At 41.8% G+C, this 16,599-nt stretch overlaps 2 protein-coding genes across 2 annotated transcripts in view; one reads left to right on the top strand and one right to left on the bottom strand.

Annotated features, from left to right (window-relative positions):
- Positions 1 to 2,901, top strand: part of LOC117441567 (uncharacterized) — a 55,254-nt gene extending 52,353 nt beyond the window's left edge. The window contains exon 9 of the mRNA XM_071202234.1: positions 1,335 to 2,901. Coding sequence (XP_071058335.1) covers positions 1,335 to 2,320 — 986 coding nt within the window. The 3' untranslated portion in view covers positions 2,321 to 2,901. The remainder of the gene's footprint in view (positions 1 to 1,334) is intronic.
- LOC117441582 (zinc finger protein 271-like) overlaps positions 1 to 16,599 on the bottom strand; it is a 450,813-nt gene that overhangs the window by 192,288 nt on the left and 241,926 nt on the right. The window lies entirely within an intron of this gene.

Here is a 16,599-nt window from a genome sequence, read left to right on the forward strand (position 1 = left end):
CCACAGAGACCATACATCATGTGGACAGCCAGTCCCCCTGTGTGAGGCAGGCCACTTAACAGCCAGAAGAAGGCGAGATCAGAGCAAGAGAGTGAGGGATCATTGTCCACAAGTTAATCGATCGCAGATGGCGTCGTGGTCACGGACGAATAAAAAATAAAAATAAATGTGTCGCGAAATATACAACAGGGCAACAGTGGACCTCTGTCGCCTGTCAGCGCAACTTACATGATGCCGTTTTAAAAAGTTAAGGGCGGTGCCGGCCGCCAGCGAACCGAGCCGGCCCCAGCGGCCCGCTGACGACCGACCATTCTGTGATTCTCCAGAACACACAGATGGCCAGTCCGCCCCTGGTTACCCTGTATTCCACCGAGTCGCCGCGGCGCAGACGGACCCGGTGGAATACAGGGTCTACCGCGTTTAGGAACCGTAAAGCAGAACCGAAATTGTGTACTTTTTATCGGTACTCGGTACCCAGCATTTTCTTATCGTTCTCATCTGGAACCGAGTTTTGGTTCCCAACCCTAGTCTTATGTAATATTCAATGCTTTGTTTTATCTTTTCATTTCAATGTAGGAGCCACATATGAAGCCATTTCTGTGTTTGTTAAGATACATGTTTTTTGAGTCACTATAGGTGGTGGGCGTTTCATTGGATTTGGGTGGTGACGTTTGTGCTTATATCCGGTTGCTTTTACCTGCTCACCGGGCAATAGATGGGGGAGTGAGCTAGAGAAGGACAATTTTTGTTGACCGCACGCACTCACGCAGGCACTCAGGCACGCATACAAGGAGATACGTACATGGATATGTAATATTGCATTTTTGGAAAGGAAATAAAAGGTCAAACGCATACTGTGTTGGAAAGACTGAGTTTTTGCGCGTCCACAGTGTTTTTTCTCTTGTTTAGTCCCTCGCGGCACTTTGTTTAAGATTACTGCCGCAATAATCACTATTCCATGATATTCAATTCATTGAGATGCACCTGTATGAGTCCAAGTACAGGTTTAGCAAGGCGTTGCTAAACGACTACTCTGAGAAACTCCAACACCAGTTCTCAGATAACGACTCTGCAGACAGGTCACAAACTGTAAGGCTAAGGCCTCACACTCTGTCAACAACCGACGCCTTGCTAACCGGCAGTGAAACTACATTTTAGATCAGTTACCGTACTAACTCACCTGTTGTCCTGAAATTCTCAGGGCATCTGGAAAAAAGGTGTAATTGACAGACTATTGAGCCCACAGAAATACACAGTGGGTGGAACTTCGTGGTTAGATTTTAAATTCTAATATTCTACAGTTTCTCTGAATATGTGTTTCCTGTTCCCTGCAGACGTCCAGCAGCTGGTGGTGGTTAAAGAAGAGGTTCCCCCTGAGCAGCAGGAGTGGAGCTCCACTCTGGACCAGGAGGACCCAGAGCCCCCCCCACACATTAAAGAGGAACAGGAGGAACTCTGGAGCAGTCAGGAGGGAGAGCAGCTTAAAGGGCTGGAGGAGGCTGATATCATCAAGTCCACATTCACTCCTGTCCCTGTGAAGAGTGAAGATGATGAAGAGAAACCTCAGTCCTCTCAGCTTCATCAAAGACAAACTGAACACCTGGAAGCAGAAGCTGATGGAGAGGACTGTGGAGGACCAGAACCAGCCAGGAGCTCAGATCCAGAGAGACATTTACAACCAGAGACTGTGGACAACCCTGGAGGCTCTTCTGAACCTGACACTGAAGACTCTTCTGAACCTGACACTGAAGACAGTGCTGATTGGAAGGAGACCAGAGAACCAGGTTCAAACTCTCAGAAAAATAAACAAGACCCTGTCAGTGATTCAAGACGTAGGACTGGAAAGAAACACTTTAGATGCTCTCAGTGTGCGAAAAGATTTGGCCGCAAGTCAAGTCTGAAAAGACATATCATAATTCATACCGGAGAGAAACCATTTACCTGCTCAGTCTGTGAGAAACCTTTTGCACAGAGAGGACATTTAAAGGGCCACATGAGAATCCACACAGGAGAGAAACCATTCAGCTGCAGAGTTTGTGACAAAAGATTCACCCGGAGTCGTTCGGTCAAAAGCCATAAGTGTGTTGGTCGTCAGTCCTCACAGCTTCATCAAACTCAAACTGAGGAGAACCGAGAGGCAGAGCCTCCAGCCAGCAGCTCAGCTGAACACATGGAAACAGAAGCTGATGGAGAGGACTGTGGAGGACCAGAACCAGCCAGGAACTCAGATCCAGAGAGACATTTACAACCAGAGACTGAGGACAACCCTGGAGACTCTTCAGAACCTGACATTTTCCAAATCAAATCTGAAACAAAATAAGAGGACAATTAATTAGTCCTTCGACAATTCACATGAGAAAAATATGTCTGGCTGTATAAAGTCTGTTTGACAATGTTCATACATGACTTCATATAAACTCCATCTTTATCAACAGAAGTTTTGACTATGTTTAATGTTGTTGTCATACTACTTTTCTGATGTGTACTATAACCACTGACTGATTAATCTGTAGTAGTTTCTTTAATAATCTGTTTGGTTAATGAAATGTTGTGACTTTAAACTTCCATTGGGATGTTGTTGATAGTTCCTGTTGAGTCATCAGTCTGTTCTGGTCTAACAGAAGAACCAATGACTTATTGATATAGAGAATAATTACGATGTTTCCAGTTTGATTCTGTTCTGTTTATATCATCAAACTAAAAGTAAATTCCTTTGAAACAGACTCACATTCCTGCATATTGTTTGTTTTGCAGCAGATTACATTCAGCTCATTTAGAGTTCAGATGGAGTTTCAGGATTATTCCTGCTTTTTGAAACTGTAGTACGGGCTCATGTGTTTCATTGTTGGTGTTCTGTTAAATGCAAATTGAAGTCCTTTCACCTCCGTTGAATCAGGATGGAAGCAGAAATAAAATACTTGTTCATATCGAACGCTGAATTGTAACTCGTGTTCTTGCTTTTTATACCCGTCTTAATCTATATTAGCCTTTTTAAATGTCATTCTTTCTGCTCTTTAATATTGAAGGTTTATTTAGATGAGATTAGATGTACTTATATATTTAGTTGTAGATGCAGAAACAAGTAATAAACAAGGCATCGCACTGAAGCTGAAACTATTATAGAAAAGAGATAACTATATGCATATAAACATCAACAATATACTTACCTCCAGAGGTTCTATGGTACACACACGAGATATACAGAATAAGTTAGAGTACGCTGTAATCAACAAATTGTTCAGAGTTATTGAAAGTGAAAAACAGAAAATAACCGCAATTTCGCCAACGCTTCTGTGGACTGTGCATCTGTTTCCTCTTCGCCTTTGGTGTTATGAAGAGACCAATCAGATTCTTCCACGTGAACTGGGGGATGAATGATGGATCCTCCACATATCATGCCAATCTTCATCTGGTGTTTCTACATGGAGTTCTTCCTCCCATCTAACCGTGATATTTTATTTTATTTTATTTATCCTTTATTTATCCAGGAATGTCCCATTGAGATACAAGATCTCTTCTTCCAGGGAGTCCTGACCAACACGGCACACAACAAGTTTCAACATAAAACAAAGGCATTAAACAAAAAAAACATACAATTCAAATACAAATACAGAAGGCCATTTGTGCAGTGGCAAGAAGCATAATCACATCAGCAATAGCATCAGGTAAAACAGTTACATGTTTCATGAAGGGCTAATCGTAGCATACCTTTAAAAGCATTTACAGTAGGAAGTGCCTCTAGACAAAGTTTTACTTGCAGCGTATTCCATAAAAAGGGAGCATAGTGGGAGAATGCAGCTTTACCAAGCTCTGACTGCATCAAAGGAACATTTAAAAGCATCCCATTTGCTGCTCGTCTAGTATTAAAAAAGCAAGTATAAAATGACAGAAGTCTGGAGATATATAAGGGCAGCTTACCTAGCAATGACTTAAGGATAAAAATCAACATGTGTGATTGTCTTCTTTGGTACAGAGAGGACCGTCCTAAGGACTGATACAGAGTGCAGTGGTGGGTGCGAGAGCCTGCACCCGTTACAAAACGTATAGCAGTATGGTACGCAGAGTCCAGCTTTAAAGCAGGGAGGAAGAAGCATGCATATAGATCACATCGCCATAGTCTAATACAGACAGAAAGGAACTCTGCACAATTCTCTTCCTGGCTTCAGACGGGAAACATTTCCTTAAACGAAAGAAAAAGCCCAGTTTAGGTCTAAGTTTTCTCAGTAGGTTCCCAATATGAACATCAAAGGCCATCTTTTCATCAATCCATATGCCCAGATATTTGTAGGATGCTACTTTGTCAAGGCATGTCCCTTCCAGTGTAAGAATCGGAGGGACAGCTGTATTAGCTCGAGAGCGAGAGAAGGTCATGTACTTGGTCTTTTTTGCATTAAGGACCAGTCTTAGCCTGAGCAAGGAGTGTTGCAGTGTATTAAAAGCATCCTGTAGAAGCTCTATGGCCTGAGTTAAAGAGGAAGCCACTGTATAAACAACTGTATCATCGGCGTATAAATGAAACCGTGCTGGGTTTATCCCGTTTCCTAGTTCATTTATAAAGATGGAGAATAAGACAGGGGCCAAAATAGAGCCTTGTGGAACACCTTTGTTTATAGTAAGAGCAGCTGAGGTATAATCTTCTACTGAGACACACTGAGTTCTTTCAGATAGATAGTTTTTAAACCAGCTCAAAGCCATTTTGCCAAGACCTATGCAGCCAAGCCTCTGCAGTAGCAATGCATGATCCACAGAATCAAAAGCTTTAGACAGATCAACAAACAATGCTGCACAGGGTTCTTTCTTGTCTAGTGCTTCAATGATGTCATTTGAGACTAGCATAGCCGCTGAAGTAGTACTATGGCCTGATCTGAAGCCGGACTGAGACTCGCTAAGAATATTATGGTCAGTTAGAAACTTTTTCAGTTGTTCGTTTACAAGAGATTCAAAGACTTTGGCCATTACAGACAGTCTGGAAATAGGGCGATAATTATTTAGGTCAGAGGGGTCTCCGCCCTTTAACAAGGGGAGAACCATGGCCGACTTCCATGAGCTAGGTAATTCACCAGCACCAAGACTGAGATTCAGAATAGAGGTTATGGGTTCTGCAATCAGACCTGCAGCAACTTTGAAGAAGAACGGCTCTATCTCGTCTGGGCCTGAAGATTTCTTTACATCTAGGCTCATTAAAGCTTTGTGAACCTGAGAGGTCACGATGGGGGCAAAGGTGAACAGTTGATCAGGGTCAAGTGGCGGAGGACCTGGCTCTCTATATATTTATTTGACTGTCATGTTTTGCTAAATCCTTGATATAATGCTGAAATGATTCTTATGTTTCTTTCCTGATATGTTTTAGTTATTTGGATGATATTATTCAACTCCTTGGAAGAATCTGATCCGACTTCCCTCGTGTAACAGTCCCTTAGTTGAAGGTATCTATAGAGTTCATGTGTTCCCAATGTGTGTTTTCTTCTCAGATGATCAAAACCCTCCAGCCCCCCTTCCTTAACCAAAACACACCAAGCTGTTATTCCTGTCTCTGCCCATTGTTTAAAACCTTGATCTTATTTAGCAGGTTTGAAGTTTCCATCTTAAGCTACCCATTGTATTATATTTGCATCATTTTGAATCTTATATATGTTCAATACTTTAAACCATAGATCCAATGTGTGCACTGTTATTGGACCCATTTTAGTTTTGAGTTCCTTATATCGTTTATAATCCCCAATCATGTTTTGAATTGGAATCTGGTTTACTTCATTTTCCATATCCTTCCACTCTGCTCTAAATTCCGTTTCACACCAACAGTAAATAGGTCTTAGCAGCATAGCAGTACTCCAGCAATTTGAGCAAACCCATACCGCCTCTTTCTTTGGGTGGCTGGAGAGTTCTGTTCCTAACTCTTGGCCTCTCCCCCCCCCAAACAAATCTGGATATCAGTCCGTCCCAATGTATAAATGGACCTTGGGGGCCCTCTACTGGTGAAGATTGGAATAGATAGAGAAATCTATGTAGAACATTTAGTTTAACAATTTCAATTCTTGAGTTTAGGTCGAGTGGTAAGGTGGACTTATATCTTTTTTTATTTCTTGGTTTAGATTGTCGTAATTCACTCTTTACAAATCAGAGATGTTTTTTGCCCAATGTACATTTCACATTTATGTTTAATTTATTATTACATTCCTTACACACTTAATGAATATAATATCCTACTTTATATTTGGTTTACTGTAAATTGGTATTTCAAAATGTATATTTTCTTCTTTTTTAATGCTGTTTTATTTCTGTTTGGAGATGTTTACATTTTAGAAGTGTTTATTTCTACTCTTTTAATTTCTCTCATGTGCAATGCCTTGTCTTTTATGCTGCTGCAACGCAATCATTTCCCAGATTGGGATCAATAAAGTGCATCTCATCTTATGCATGGGAAGCTATCTGTTAGCCACACATGCTAACAGGCTTCAGATAAACTCGTTGAGACTCTAATGTTATTATTGTACATTCACATTTACTTTAATAAATACGTATTTTTATTTTATTTATCTTATTATATTTAATTTGTTATTAATGGACTATATGTCACAAAACCAATTCTTTCCTCAAGATAAGTATTTTAATTATTCATGTATTTATTCTCTCTATTATAGATTAGTCTTTCTCTTTTATTTAATGTTCCAGTGTGTATTGCCCCCATGTGTTGCTGTAGCTCCACCCCTTGATGGCACTGTTTGTTTCTTCCCCTGGATCCCTATAGAGTTTAAAAACTACAACCCCCATGATGCATTAGCTGTTATCCTTGCTAACAGAGACACACTTGTCAAGACTGTAAAGAGTCAGAGAGTTTTTAGTGCGGCAGCTTAGCAAAATGATGGGGACATGCTGGATAAAAGCACCACATGTTTTACTTTTTTAGTTCCAGACTAGTGTGTTACAACACTCGGATCAATCATAGTTTAAAAACGGTTGAGGTCCTGGATAATATAATCAAGGTAGATGAATTGTTATTTGTATTCGAATCAAGACTCAACAGAGTTTTCTTGTTTTTTCCTTTTATGCCAAACCTGGCAATTCCGGGTTTCCTTGCAGCTGTCAATCAAAGTCCAGTGGCTCCGCTCCAAAATCACAGAAACTTTTCCCGCGCGCGTAGACAGACTCCGCGAGGAGGCTCGGCCCGTCCACACAGCGGCGTGCGCTGACGCTTGCCGGCGGGCGTGTCTGAAACTCGACCAACAACCAATCACATGAATCTCCCGCCCCTGACACACAAGCAGCGGTTTGATTGGCTAGAGCTTGTACTGGCATATGATTCGATTGGCTGACGCTTCTGCCGAGGCGTCAAAAGTTGAACATTGCTCTACTTTTGCAGCGAGCCACGCCAGCTACGCTCCGCGTCGCTTCCCACGATGCTTTTTGGCTAAAAGTGACGTTACCTTATTCAAAGTGAATGGTGAAGTGTCAACGCACGCCGCTGTGTGGACGGGCCACACTCCCGCGAGCGAGCAAGAAGGCTGTCTCGCTCGCGGGGGTTTATTCTGCGCGCGAGGGTCATTTTATGCGCGTGTAAAAGCACATTTTCCGCTCGTGAGTAGCTTGTTTTACGCGCTAGAATATTGACCCAAATCTGACTCCATACTTAGTGACGCTTAAACGGGGCAACCCCGCTGCAGTGAAAATGCGCCATAAAGGCCCTGACACACCAAGCAGTCACCTGAGGACTCGCCGACGCCGACGTCGGCTGTTGCGTCGCGGTGTTCTCCTGCGTCTTGGCCATGTGTCGCACGGGAACACACCGCAAAGACTTCAGTGCGTGAGTGGCAATAACTCTCCTTACCAGCAGGCGGCGGTAGTGTGTATTAGTCATTCAAAAGAGGCAACAACCAGAAGACAGAGAAGAAGAACAGACCGTGATATAAACAAACAACAAATAGCGTGTGCGTTCCATTTTCACTCTCGTCCATCGAAAACATGTCTCGTGCGGCACTGGAGCTAGATGTGGGTTCTGCCCGCTCTGTATTCATGTCATGTTGACAGGTTATCATCATGTAGGCGTTGATAAAAGCTCATTCTAATGTTGTGTATGAAGGTGCGAAATACAGTGTTGCATTGCCTATCCTGCTATTTGTGTTCTTTTAATCACAGCGATAAGAACCGATAACAATGCGCCTACATAACTGTCAGTTGCAGCCCTAGCATTAGTATCGGTTATAGTAACAGCTACAGCATTAAAACACTTCTCAGATTGAGGAGGAGAATGGGAGAATGAACAGAGACACATCCATCCAATAATAACTTTATTTGTATTGCACCTTTCATGCAGGGGATTGCAGTCAAAGTGCTTTACATCAGTAAGAAATAAGATATACAATCAGTGTGAAACAAGCAGCAAGAGCAAAGCATCAAGTGGGATCAAATAATGCAGATATATTATATATATATATATATATATATATATACATACAGTTGCAAGAAAAAGTGTGAACCCTTTGGAATGACCTGGATTTCTGCATAAGTTGGTCATAAAATGTGTTCTGATCTTCATCTGAGTCACAACAACAGACACACACAGTCTGCTTAAACTAATACCACACAAACAGTTATATGTTTTTATTGAACACACCATGTAAACATTCAAGGTGCAGGGTGGAACAAGTATGTGAACCCCTCGGCTAAAGACTTCTTCAAGAGCTACTTGGAGTCAGGAGTCAGCCGACCTGGAGTCCAGCCAAGGAGACGAGATAGGAGGTGTTGGTTGAAGCTGCCCTGCCCTATAGAAAATACACACCAGTTTTGAATGTGCTATTCTTAAGAAGCGTTGCCAGATGTGAACCATGCCTCGCTCAGAAGAGCTCTCAGAAGACCTACCATTAAGAACTGTTGACTTGCATGAAGCTGGAAAGGGTTCCAGAAGTATCTCTGAAAGCCTTGATGTTCATCAGTCCACGGTAAGACAAAGTGTCTATAAATGGAGAAAGGTCAGCACTGTTGCTGCTCTCCCTAGGAGGGGCCGTCCTGTAAAGAGGCAACCCAGTCTCACGGCATTTCGTGTTCACCAACACGATTTTTAATCTATTGATTCGTGTTCACCATCCCGATTTGCCCCTTTTTTTCGTGTTGCACATCACGATTTTAAAAGCAATGTATTTCTACTGGTAACGTGTTTCGTGCCTGCAGGCTGCAGCACGTCTTTTTCTCCGGTCGGGTCATGGAAGACCGGAAGCTGTGTGGTTAATAAAAACATGTTCTTACTCAATATCAAGCCACAATTATTGCTTTTATTTTAAATCGTATAATTTCGGACTTTTGTTGCCGTCTGTGAGGAAAATAAATGGGGCTCAGAGCCTCAGGATACTGAAATCTGTATTTTTAAACATTTTTTTCCTTCTAATTTGTTATTCTTTACACACTGTTATTTACTCACCAATAACACACAATTATCCTTACTTTTATTTATTGGTTTAATTCCATAATCTCGGGCTTTTTTGGTGTCCGTCAGGAACTGAATTTCAAAATAAAAATAACCGGAATAAGACGTAGGCCTATAAGGGACATTTCGAGCATCATTGCGATTCTCAACATATCTGAGTTTAGGATGGCCGAAGACACTACACTACCCATAATCCCCAGCTGTCGTTTAGGACTACAGTCCCCGTAAGGTTACGCAGAGCGTCAAACAGCTGTGTGAAATGGAACGAAACCACGCCAGACTATCCAAAACTGGAATCGAACACCCCCCCAGAACTACACATGCTGGCTATTGTGTTTCGCAAAATGTTCTATGGGACGTCTCTACTGAACGTTTTCGTTTTTCCCACAATTAGAAGTTGCCATTATTAAACACATTGGTGTTATCAAATGTAAAACATATAATTAATAAATGGGTGAACATCGCTTGTGTCCATAATGCGCAGCATCAATATATAGCATTAATATACCCACATGACAGCTCATTGCTACTTTGTAATTCTACTCCACTACAATTCAGAGGTTAACCTGGTATGTTTACTCCACTGCATTTATTTGAGTTACTTTGCAGATTCTGATTAATGATGTGAAATATAAACAACCCTTAAATCAGACTTTAGTTACACCTGAGTAACATTCAGGTAAGGTGATTGTCAAGTGCCAACAATCAGGAGAGATGTTTGATAGTTGGTGCTTGAGAACACTAAACATGTATCTGCAATTGACATGAATGGAAACGAGTAATAAAGTATATTCATTACTCGTTATTCTCTACTAATAGTTAATTAAAGACTGTATATTATGGCTATTGTGCACATCCCTTTCAAGATTTTAAAGCTTTATTGACATATCATATACACAACTACGGTGTAGTTATGCAATGAATGAAAAACTTGGGTCACAGGTTCCTCAACAGTGCATTACAAGACATCTATCAATATGTGTACCACCACCATTACACTGTCATATTCTGCACATTTCTTATTCTATCTACATACATAAGAGTATAATTAATGTGTATAATATCAGTTAAAATAAGTGCTTCAACATAGTTAACATTGCAGGAAAGCAATACATTAGAGGTTAAGTACTTTGTCAGGCTTAATATTTAATGTTTAAATAAAGGTTAATTCGTTTTTCTGTTTTGCACCTCCTCCTATTAATATCTTTGTACATCCTGCACTAAACTGTTTTATTGTAGAGATCACTTATAGTATCTTCTTGATTTTTTATATTCTATATTTCTATATTTATACTTTCCCCCTATGAAAGTATGTACTCTTAATATTTTTTTAATCAAATATAACACATACAAACAATAATTCAATAACGTGCTTTAACCACTAGGAGGTGCACACAAGGTACACACAGCCATAATAACTTTGTATTATTAGTGTGTATGTACAACATCTGAAGATGTATGGTTTTATGCATGCTTTCACATCATTTTACAGCATATTGCTATACTATTTCAGACTCAGTATTTACATTCTTCCATTCAAAGAAAATCAGTAATATCTTTAAAAACTACAGTCCTTTTCTATCAGCTGTGCACCGTTATGGTGTAAATATAACCTATCTATGAATTAGATCAAATGTAAAAGTCAGCCGAATTAGTGTTGATACTGCAAGGAGACGTATTGTGTGAGGACAAATTGAAGATGTTGTTTAATTGTTGATATATTTATGATCCACGTCAAGTATTCAGTTTCGGCGGCATTTCTTCCAGTTTTTCCAAAGGTCTTCTCATCAGGGCTCTCTAAATAAAGAACTACGGCAGATCTGTAATATGTAATGCAGCCGAACCGTGTATTACAATGCCGTTATGTGATGACTTTTAAAGAGAAAAGCAAGAGCACTCGGAATTAAGTATTATTTTATACTTTTAAAATGTTTTCCGGATTTCATATAATATAAACACCAAATCCCAGCATGCATTGCGGCTAACACATCCAATCAGCGAGCTTAAAACCATAGCTGAGGATCTTGGGTAATCGCTCGAAATGCCTACGTCTGTTTCCGGTTATATTTATTTTGAAATTCAGTTCCTGACGGACGCCAAAAAAGCCCGAGATTATGGAATTAAACCAATAAATAAAAGCAAGGATAATTGTGTGTTATTGGTGAGTAAATAACAGTGCGTTATTTGGAAAAGAATAACAAATTAGAAGGAAAGAAATATTTAAAAATACAGATTTCAGTATCCTGAGGCTCTGAGCCCCATTTATTTTCCTCACAGACGGCAACAAAAGTCAGAAATTATACGATTTAAAATAAAAGCAATAACTGTGGCTTGATATTGAGTAAGAACATGTTTTTATGAACCACACAGCTTCCGGTCTTCCACGACCCGACCGGAGAAAAAGACGTGCTGCAGCCTGCAGGCATGAAACACGTTACCAGTAGAAATACATTCCTTTTAAAATCGTGATGTGCAACACGAAAAAAAAGGGGCAAATCGTGTTGGTGAACACGAATCAATAGATAAAAAATCGTGTTGGTGAACACGAAATGCCGTGAGACTGGGTTGAAAGAGGACTGCAAGAGCACAGCGCAGAATGCTCAATGAGGTGAAGAAGGATCCTAGAGAGTCAGCGAGAGACTTAAAGAAATCTCTGGCACATGCTAACATCTCTGTTGATGAATCTACGATACGTAAAACACTGAACAAGAATGGAGTTCATGGAGGACACCACGGAGGAAGCCACTGCTGTCCAGAAAAAACATTGCTGCACGTTTGAAGTTTGCAAAAGAGCACCTGGATGTTCCACAGCACGACTGGCAACATGTTCTGTGGACAGATGAAACCAACGCTGAGTCGTTTGGAAGGACACACAACGCTATGTGTGGAGAATCCAAAGGGCTCACAGGGTTTTATATATATATATGAATCCCAACCGGCCACCTTGTTTATGGTTTGATTCAGTTTTAGTAGAATATAAAATACATGAATGATGAAATGAGCACAAAGTGCAGACATACTATAATTATATTGAGGTACTTGAGACTAATCCTGCGACTGTATAGTTCTGCTCCACAACAGTTGGAGAATGAAGAAACCATCACGTATGAAAGGCTACATGTGAATAGAGGGGCAGACAAACGGCTTGCACATTTACATTTCAATCTTGAACAATGAACAGCGGTAGACAGCATCTCATTTAGTATCATCATCCTGCGCTTCAGAGGCCTTCGAGTGCTGAGTGTGCTCGGCCTCTCTCCGAGCCGCGGGGCCGGTGTGGTGCAGATGGTGGATTCTGCCAGGCAGGGCTCAGCATCAAAGTGGAAGGACCCCTCAGTGGTGCTGGTCCAGGTTTCACTGCTGGTGCCACCGGGGGTGATTCTGCAGCCACCGGACGTTCAAACACTACAAAATATAAAGACATATTTGATCATGTATTATTATCGGTTAAGATACAAGCGTTATTGATCCCATGGTGAATTTCATAAGCTACCCAGCAGTATATCATGTAATTTCAATTAGCTCCTCCTTTACCAGCTGCAACATTAAGGTGATGAGCACATCAATAATTATAATACAATATATTATTCTGTTATTGTTATATTTAACACTGTAACCACCAAATGAATGAAAATAATGTTTTTCTAAATGAAAGAACCAAGAAACACTTATTTGAACTCAACAAATAAAATAGTTACCGTGACGGTGAGGTTCGAAGTACTCTCCTTCCTTCTTGTGTAGGGCTCTAGAAACTGCAGCCTGGTCAGGATCCACTGCTGTCTGCCCGTCCTTTGTGCTCCACAACTACCCGAAGGAGCAAGTGGGGTAGGGACGGGTGGCGCAGTGGTCTGTGCGTTTGATCATCAGATCAAGGGGGCGTGGGGAACTCCAGTTCGAAACCCGCTCCCGCCCCACTGCGTCAGGCCGGTGTGTCCTTGGAAGACACTTCACCCGGATTTGCTCCTGTGGGTATTGTCCACAGTAGATGATCTGTATGTGTATTTGTAAAGCGCTTTGAGAGTCTTTGATAAAGCGCTATAATAAATATAAGGATTATTATTATTATAAGTTTCCTGTACCGGGTGTACTGGGTTCGCAGAGAATCACACTTCTTCCTCAGCTCTTTCTCTGAAGCACACAAATAAACGATGTAAGCATTGTGGCTAGTTAGCATGTCCAATTCATATCTATATGCACAGCTACAGTGGCGGCGCTAGGGGGTGGCTACTTGGGCTCAAACCCCGGATGTTTTCTGAAAAGCCCCGGATGTTTCACTTAAACATTTTTTTTTTTTTTAAATACTTTTTTTTTTTTTTTTAAACGTCTCGGGAGTAATGTGCAGTACCGGAGTCCACCAGAGAGGCAGCCACTGTGGGACATTAGCCTGCGTACTGCGTAGCCTGCCCTGAAGAAGAAGTGATCCTTCCTAGTGCCTGACGAGTTTTAAGCTAATAGCCTATACAGTTATGGATATTAGAAAGTTATTTTCATCGAAGCAGCCGGCGCCACAAGCTGCAGCAGCAGCAGTATCAGCAGCTGACAACAATGTCATCACCAGCAGTCAATAAATGGATGATGTTTCAGGTTTGTTAATCTAATGGTGATATCTGCACTCTGGCTGACTGAGTAAGAAGTGACAAAGAGTGATGTAACATTAATGTTATAGCTAGTAAACATGGAGTAACCACACTAAGTATACCCTTATATGTTAGTATGTATACAGAACATGACTAAAAGTGATCCTAAGATGTAACGTTAACCCTTCATACCTCAGTCTACTTTTAAGACACTAAAATAACGTATTCCAATTTGTATTTTGTTTTCGCGCATGGAATTATACCGGCTCTCGTTTCAGTACACATGACAACAGAACTGACAGGCAACCCTCTGAATCCGATTGGCGTCCGATTCAGAAACGTGACTCTTACACTCTTTACGTCACAAACAAAGATGGTGGATGAGAATAGATCTATAAAACGATAAGCAATGCGCCAGAATCAAGGTGAGACTATCCGCATCCTTTAAAACTCTACGCACATTCGTTTCACCTTAATAAGTAAACGACTATTTGAGTGAGTTAAGGCATTAGTTTGCTTCATTAAAGGGTGTTAATGAGTGTTCTCCAGTGCCTTTTGTCCGCTTTAAGGTGTTATCTCGGGAGGAGGCGACGACCCCCCCTAAAGGATGTTCGGTCCACCCCCCACTTATACAAAATAGCACTGTACCCCTGCACCCCCCCCCCAACCCACCGACTCCTGGGCTAAGCCCCGGATCTCCTACAATCCTAAATCCGCCTCTGCTCGTTACCGTGAGACACAGAGCGCTCCATATGAGCAGTTTAAAAATCCACATGATGAGTTAAAAACAAAAAACAATGTAATCCAGCGGTTTGATGATCCAATTGGTTGAAGTGAAGCGACAAACCTGCACTGCTGAGGCGGGCGAGTAGTCGTGTTGGTTGTAGCCGCAGGTTTTCTCTCGAGGCGGAGAAACCAGACGTATGGCGCTGGGGACGAGTGACAGGTTAGCCGGTAGTAGCTGACCTGTGTAGGGCGGCCTTCGTGTTGGCAGCAATCCACAGGGGGGACATTTGCACCCAGGAGAGCTGGCAGAATGGCAGCGGACAGATCCGAACAGGTGTGCTTTGCAGGGCGCACCAGATCAGGTGAAATAGAGCACAGCCCAAGTAGTCCAGTACGGTGAGCCGTGTACCGGCGCGGCTAGCTTCAAGCTACCGAGTGACAGCACGGTAGCATTAGCGCGTGTACGGATTGTTAAACGGCTAATTTAATCGTCACAATCTTAGATGGGACAGACGGGTTTGTAGCTGACGGATTTGGAGTCCAGTTGCACAAGACAACATTCAACAGAAACAGCACGAAACAGCACGAAACAATCGACAGACAACGGAGGAGGCGCGGCAGCAACTTGCCAGCGGTCCCTCACTTCCGGTTATATCCACAGATATATATACAGACCGGGCAATTATAGCATGCTTAAGCAAGTTTCGCGGGTGGTAATGTAGGGATAGGATTCACAGATAAATATTCTCACGACAACATTATTTTCAATGAGTTTCCCCTCAATATAAAATTGTGGCAATTAAATCTCTTTCCATGCCAATTGCTTAGCTTTTTATGCTGATTTCAGTCTTTTTTTTGGCTTATCTTTTTATGTTGTTTCAATCATTTTCTACTTTATATTTCGTCGCATCGAAAATAGACTTGCATCCTATTTTTAGCGGAGCCCAGCGCCGAGACGCTTCTGGGACGCTTCTGAGCCGTAACACGGCGCATCTGGTGGAATAGCACCCATTGACTAGAGTGGCCGCGATCCTAGCGGACGCCGTGGCGCAGCCGTAACGCAGACGGACTCGGTGGAATCGAGGGGTTAGACAAAGTCTCTTGGCAACATGATGTACACAATGTTTTACTTGTAAAGGATATCACTGCATACTTTAAAGACTACTCGGTTTTATTAAAACTGAAGGTTTTTTTTTAAAGAATACGCCGACATTTCGTTGACGTGTCGTGATTTTGCGTTGAAAGCAAGACAAATCGGCTACGCCGGCATTTTTATTTTAGAAATCGGAGAAACCGTCTTTTGAATTGTATGTAGTATGCTGTACATTTTTGTAATTTATCCTGCTGTAAACGTTAATTGTACACCAATTATATCAATATTTCTGGAGACTACATAAAAAGCGACTCGATTTTTCTGCCGATAAAGACGTGAAAATCCCATTCAGGGCTTCTGTGCAGGACCGTCCTGTATATAGCCATTTCAGAGAGCTGTGTACAGGACGGTCCTGTATATAGCCATTTCAGAGACCTTATATACAGGACCGTCCTGTATATAGCCACTCCCAAAATGAATAGCAGTCTGTGTGTGCCTTCTTAAATCATTTGTTTACGTCCCTCACTTCCGTTTCGCTTCTCATGCACTGATTCGCTAGCTGAACAGCCAATCAGAGTGATTGTTTGGTCCGACTGCCAGACCCGATGCATCGGGACCACATCCATGATCGGGACAGGCAGTCCAAATAAGGCGTGTCACGGTCGACGGTGCGGGACACACCAAATTGAGTTTGGGCGACAGGACACGCTTCGTCTCCCGATTTACGAAAACAGCCGAAATCGGCCTGGTGTGTCAGGGCCTTTAGAGAAGGAGAGTTGTGAGTG

This window comes from Pseudochaenichthys georgianus, unplaced genomic scaffold, assembly GCF_902827115.2.
Source record: "Pseudochaenichthys georgianus unplaced genomic scaffold, fPseGeo1.2 scaffold_180_arrow_ctg1, whole genome shotgun sequence".
NCBI lineage: Eukaryota > Metazoa > Chordata > Actinopteri > Perciformes > Channichthyidae > Pseudochaenichthys > Pseudochaenichthys georgianus.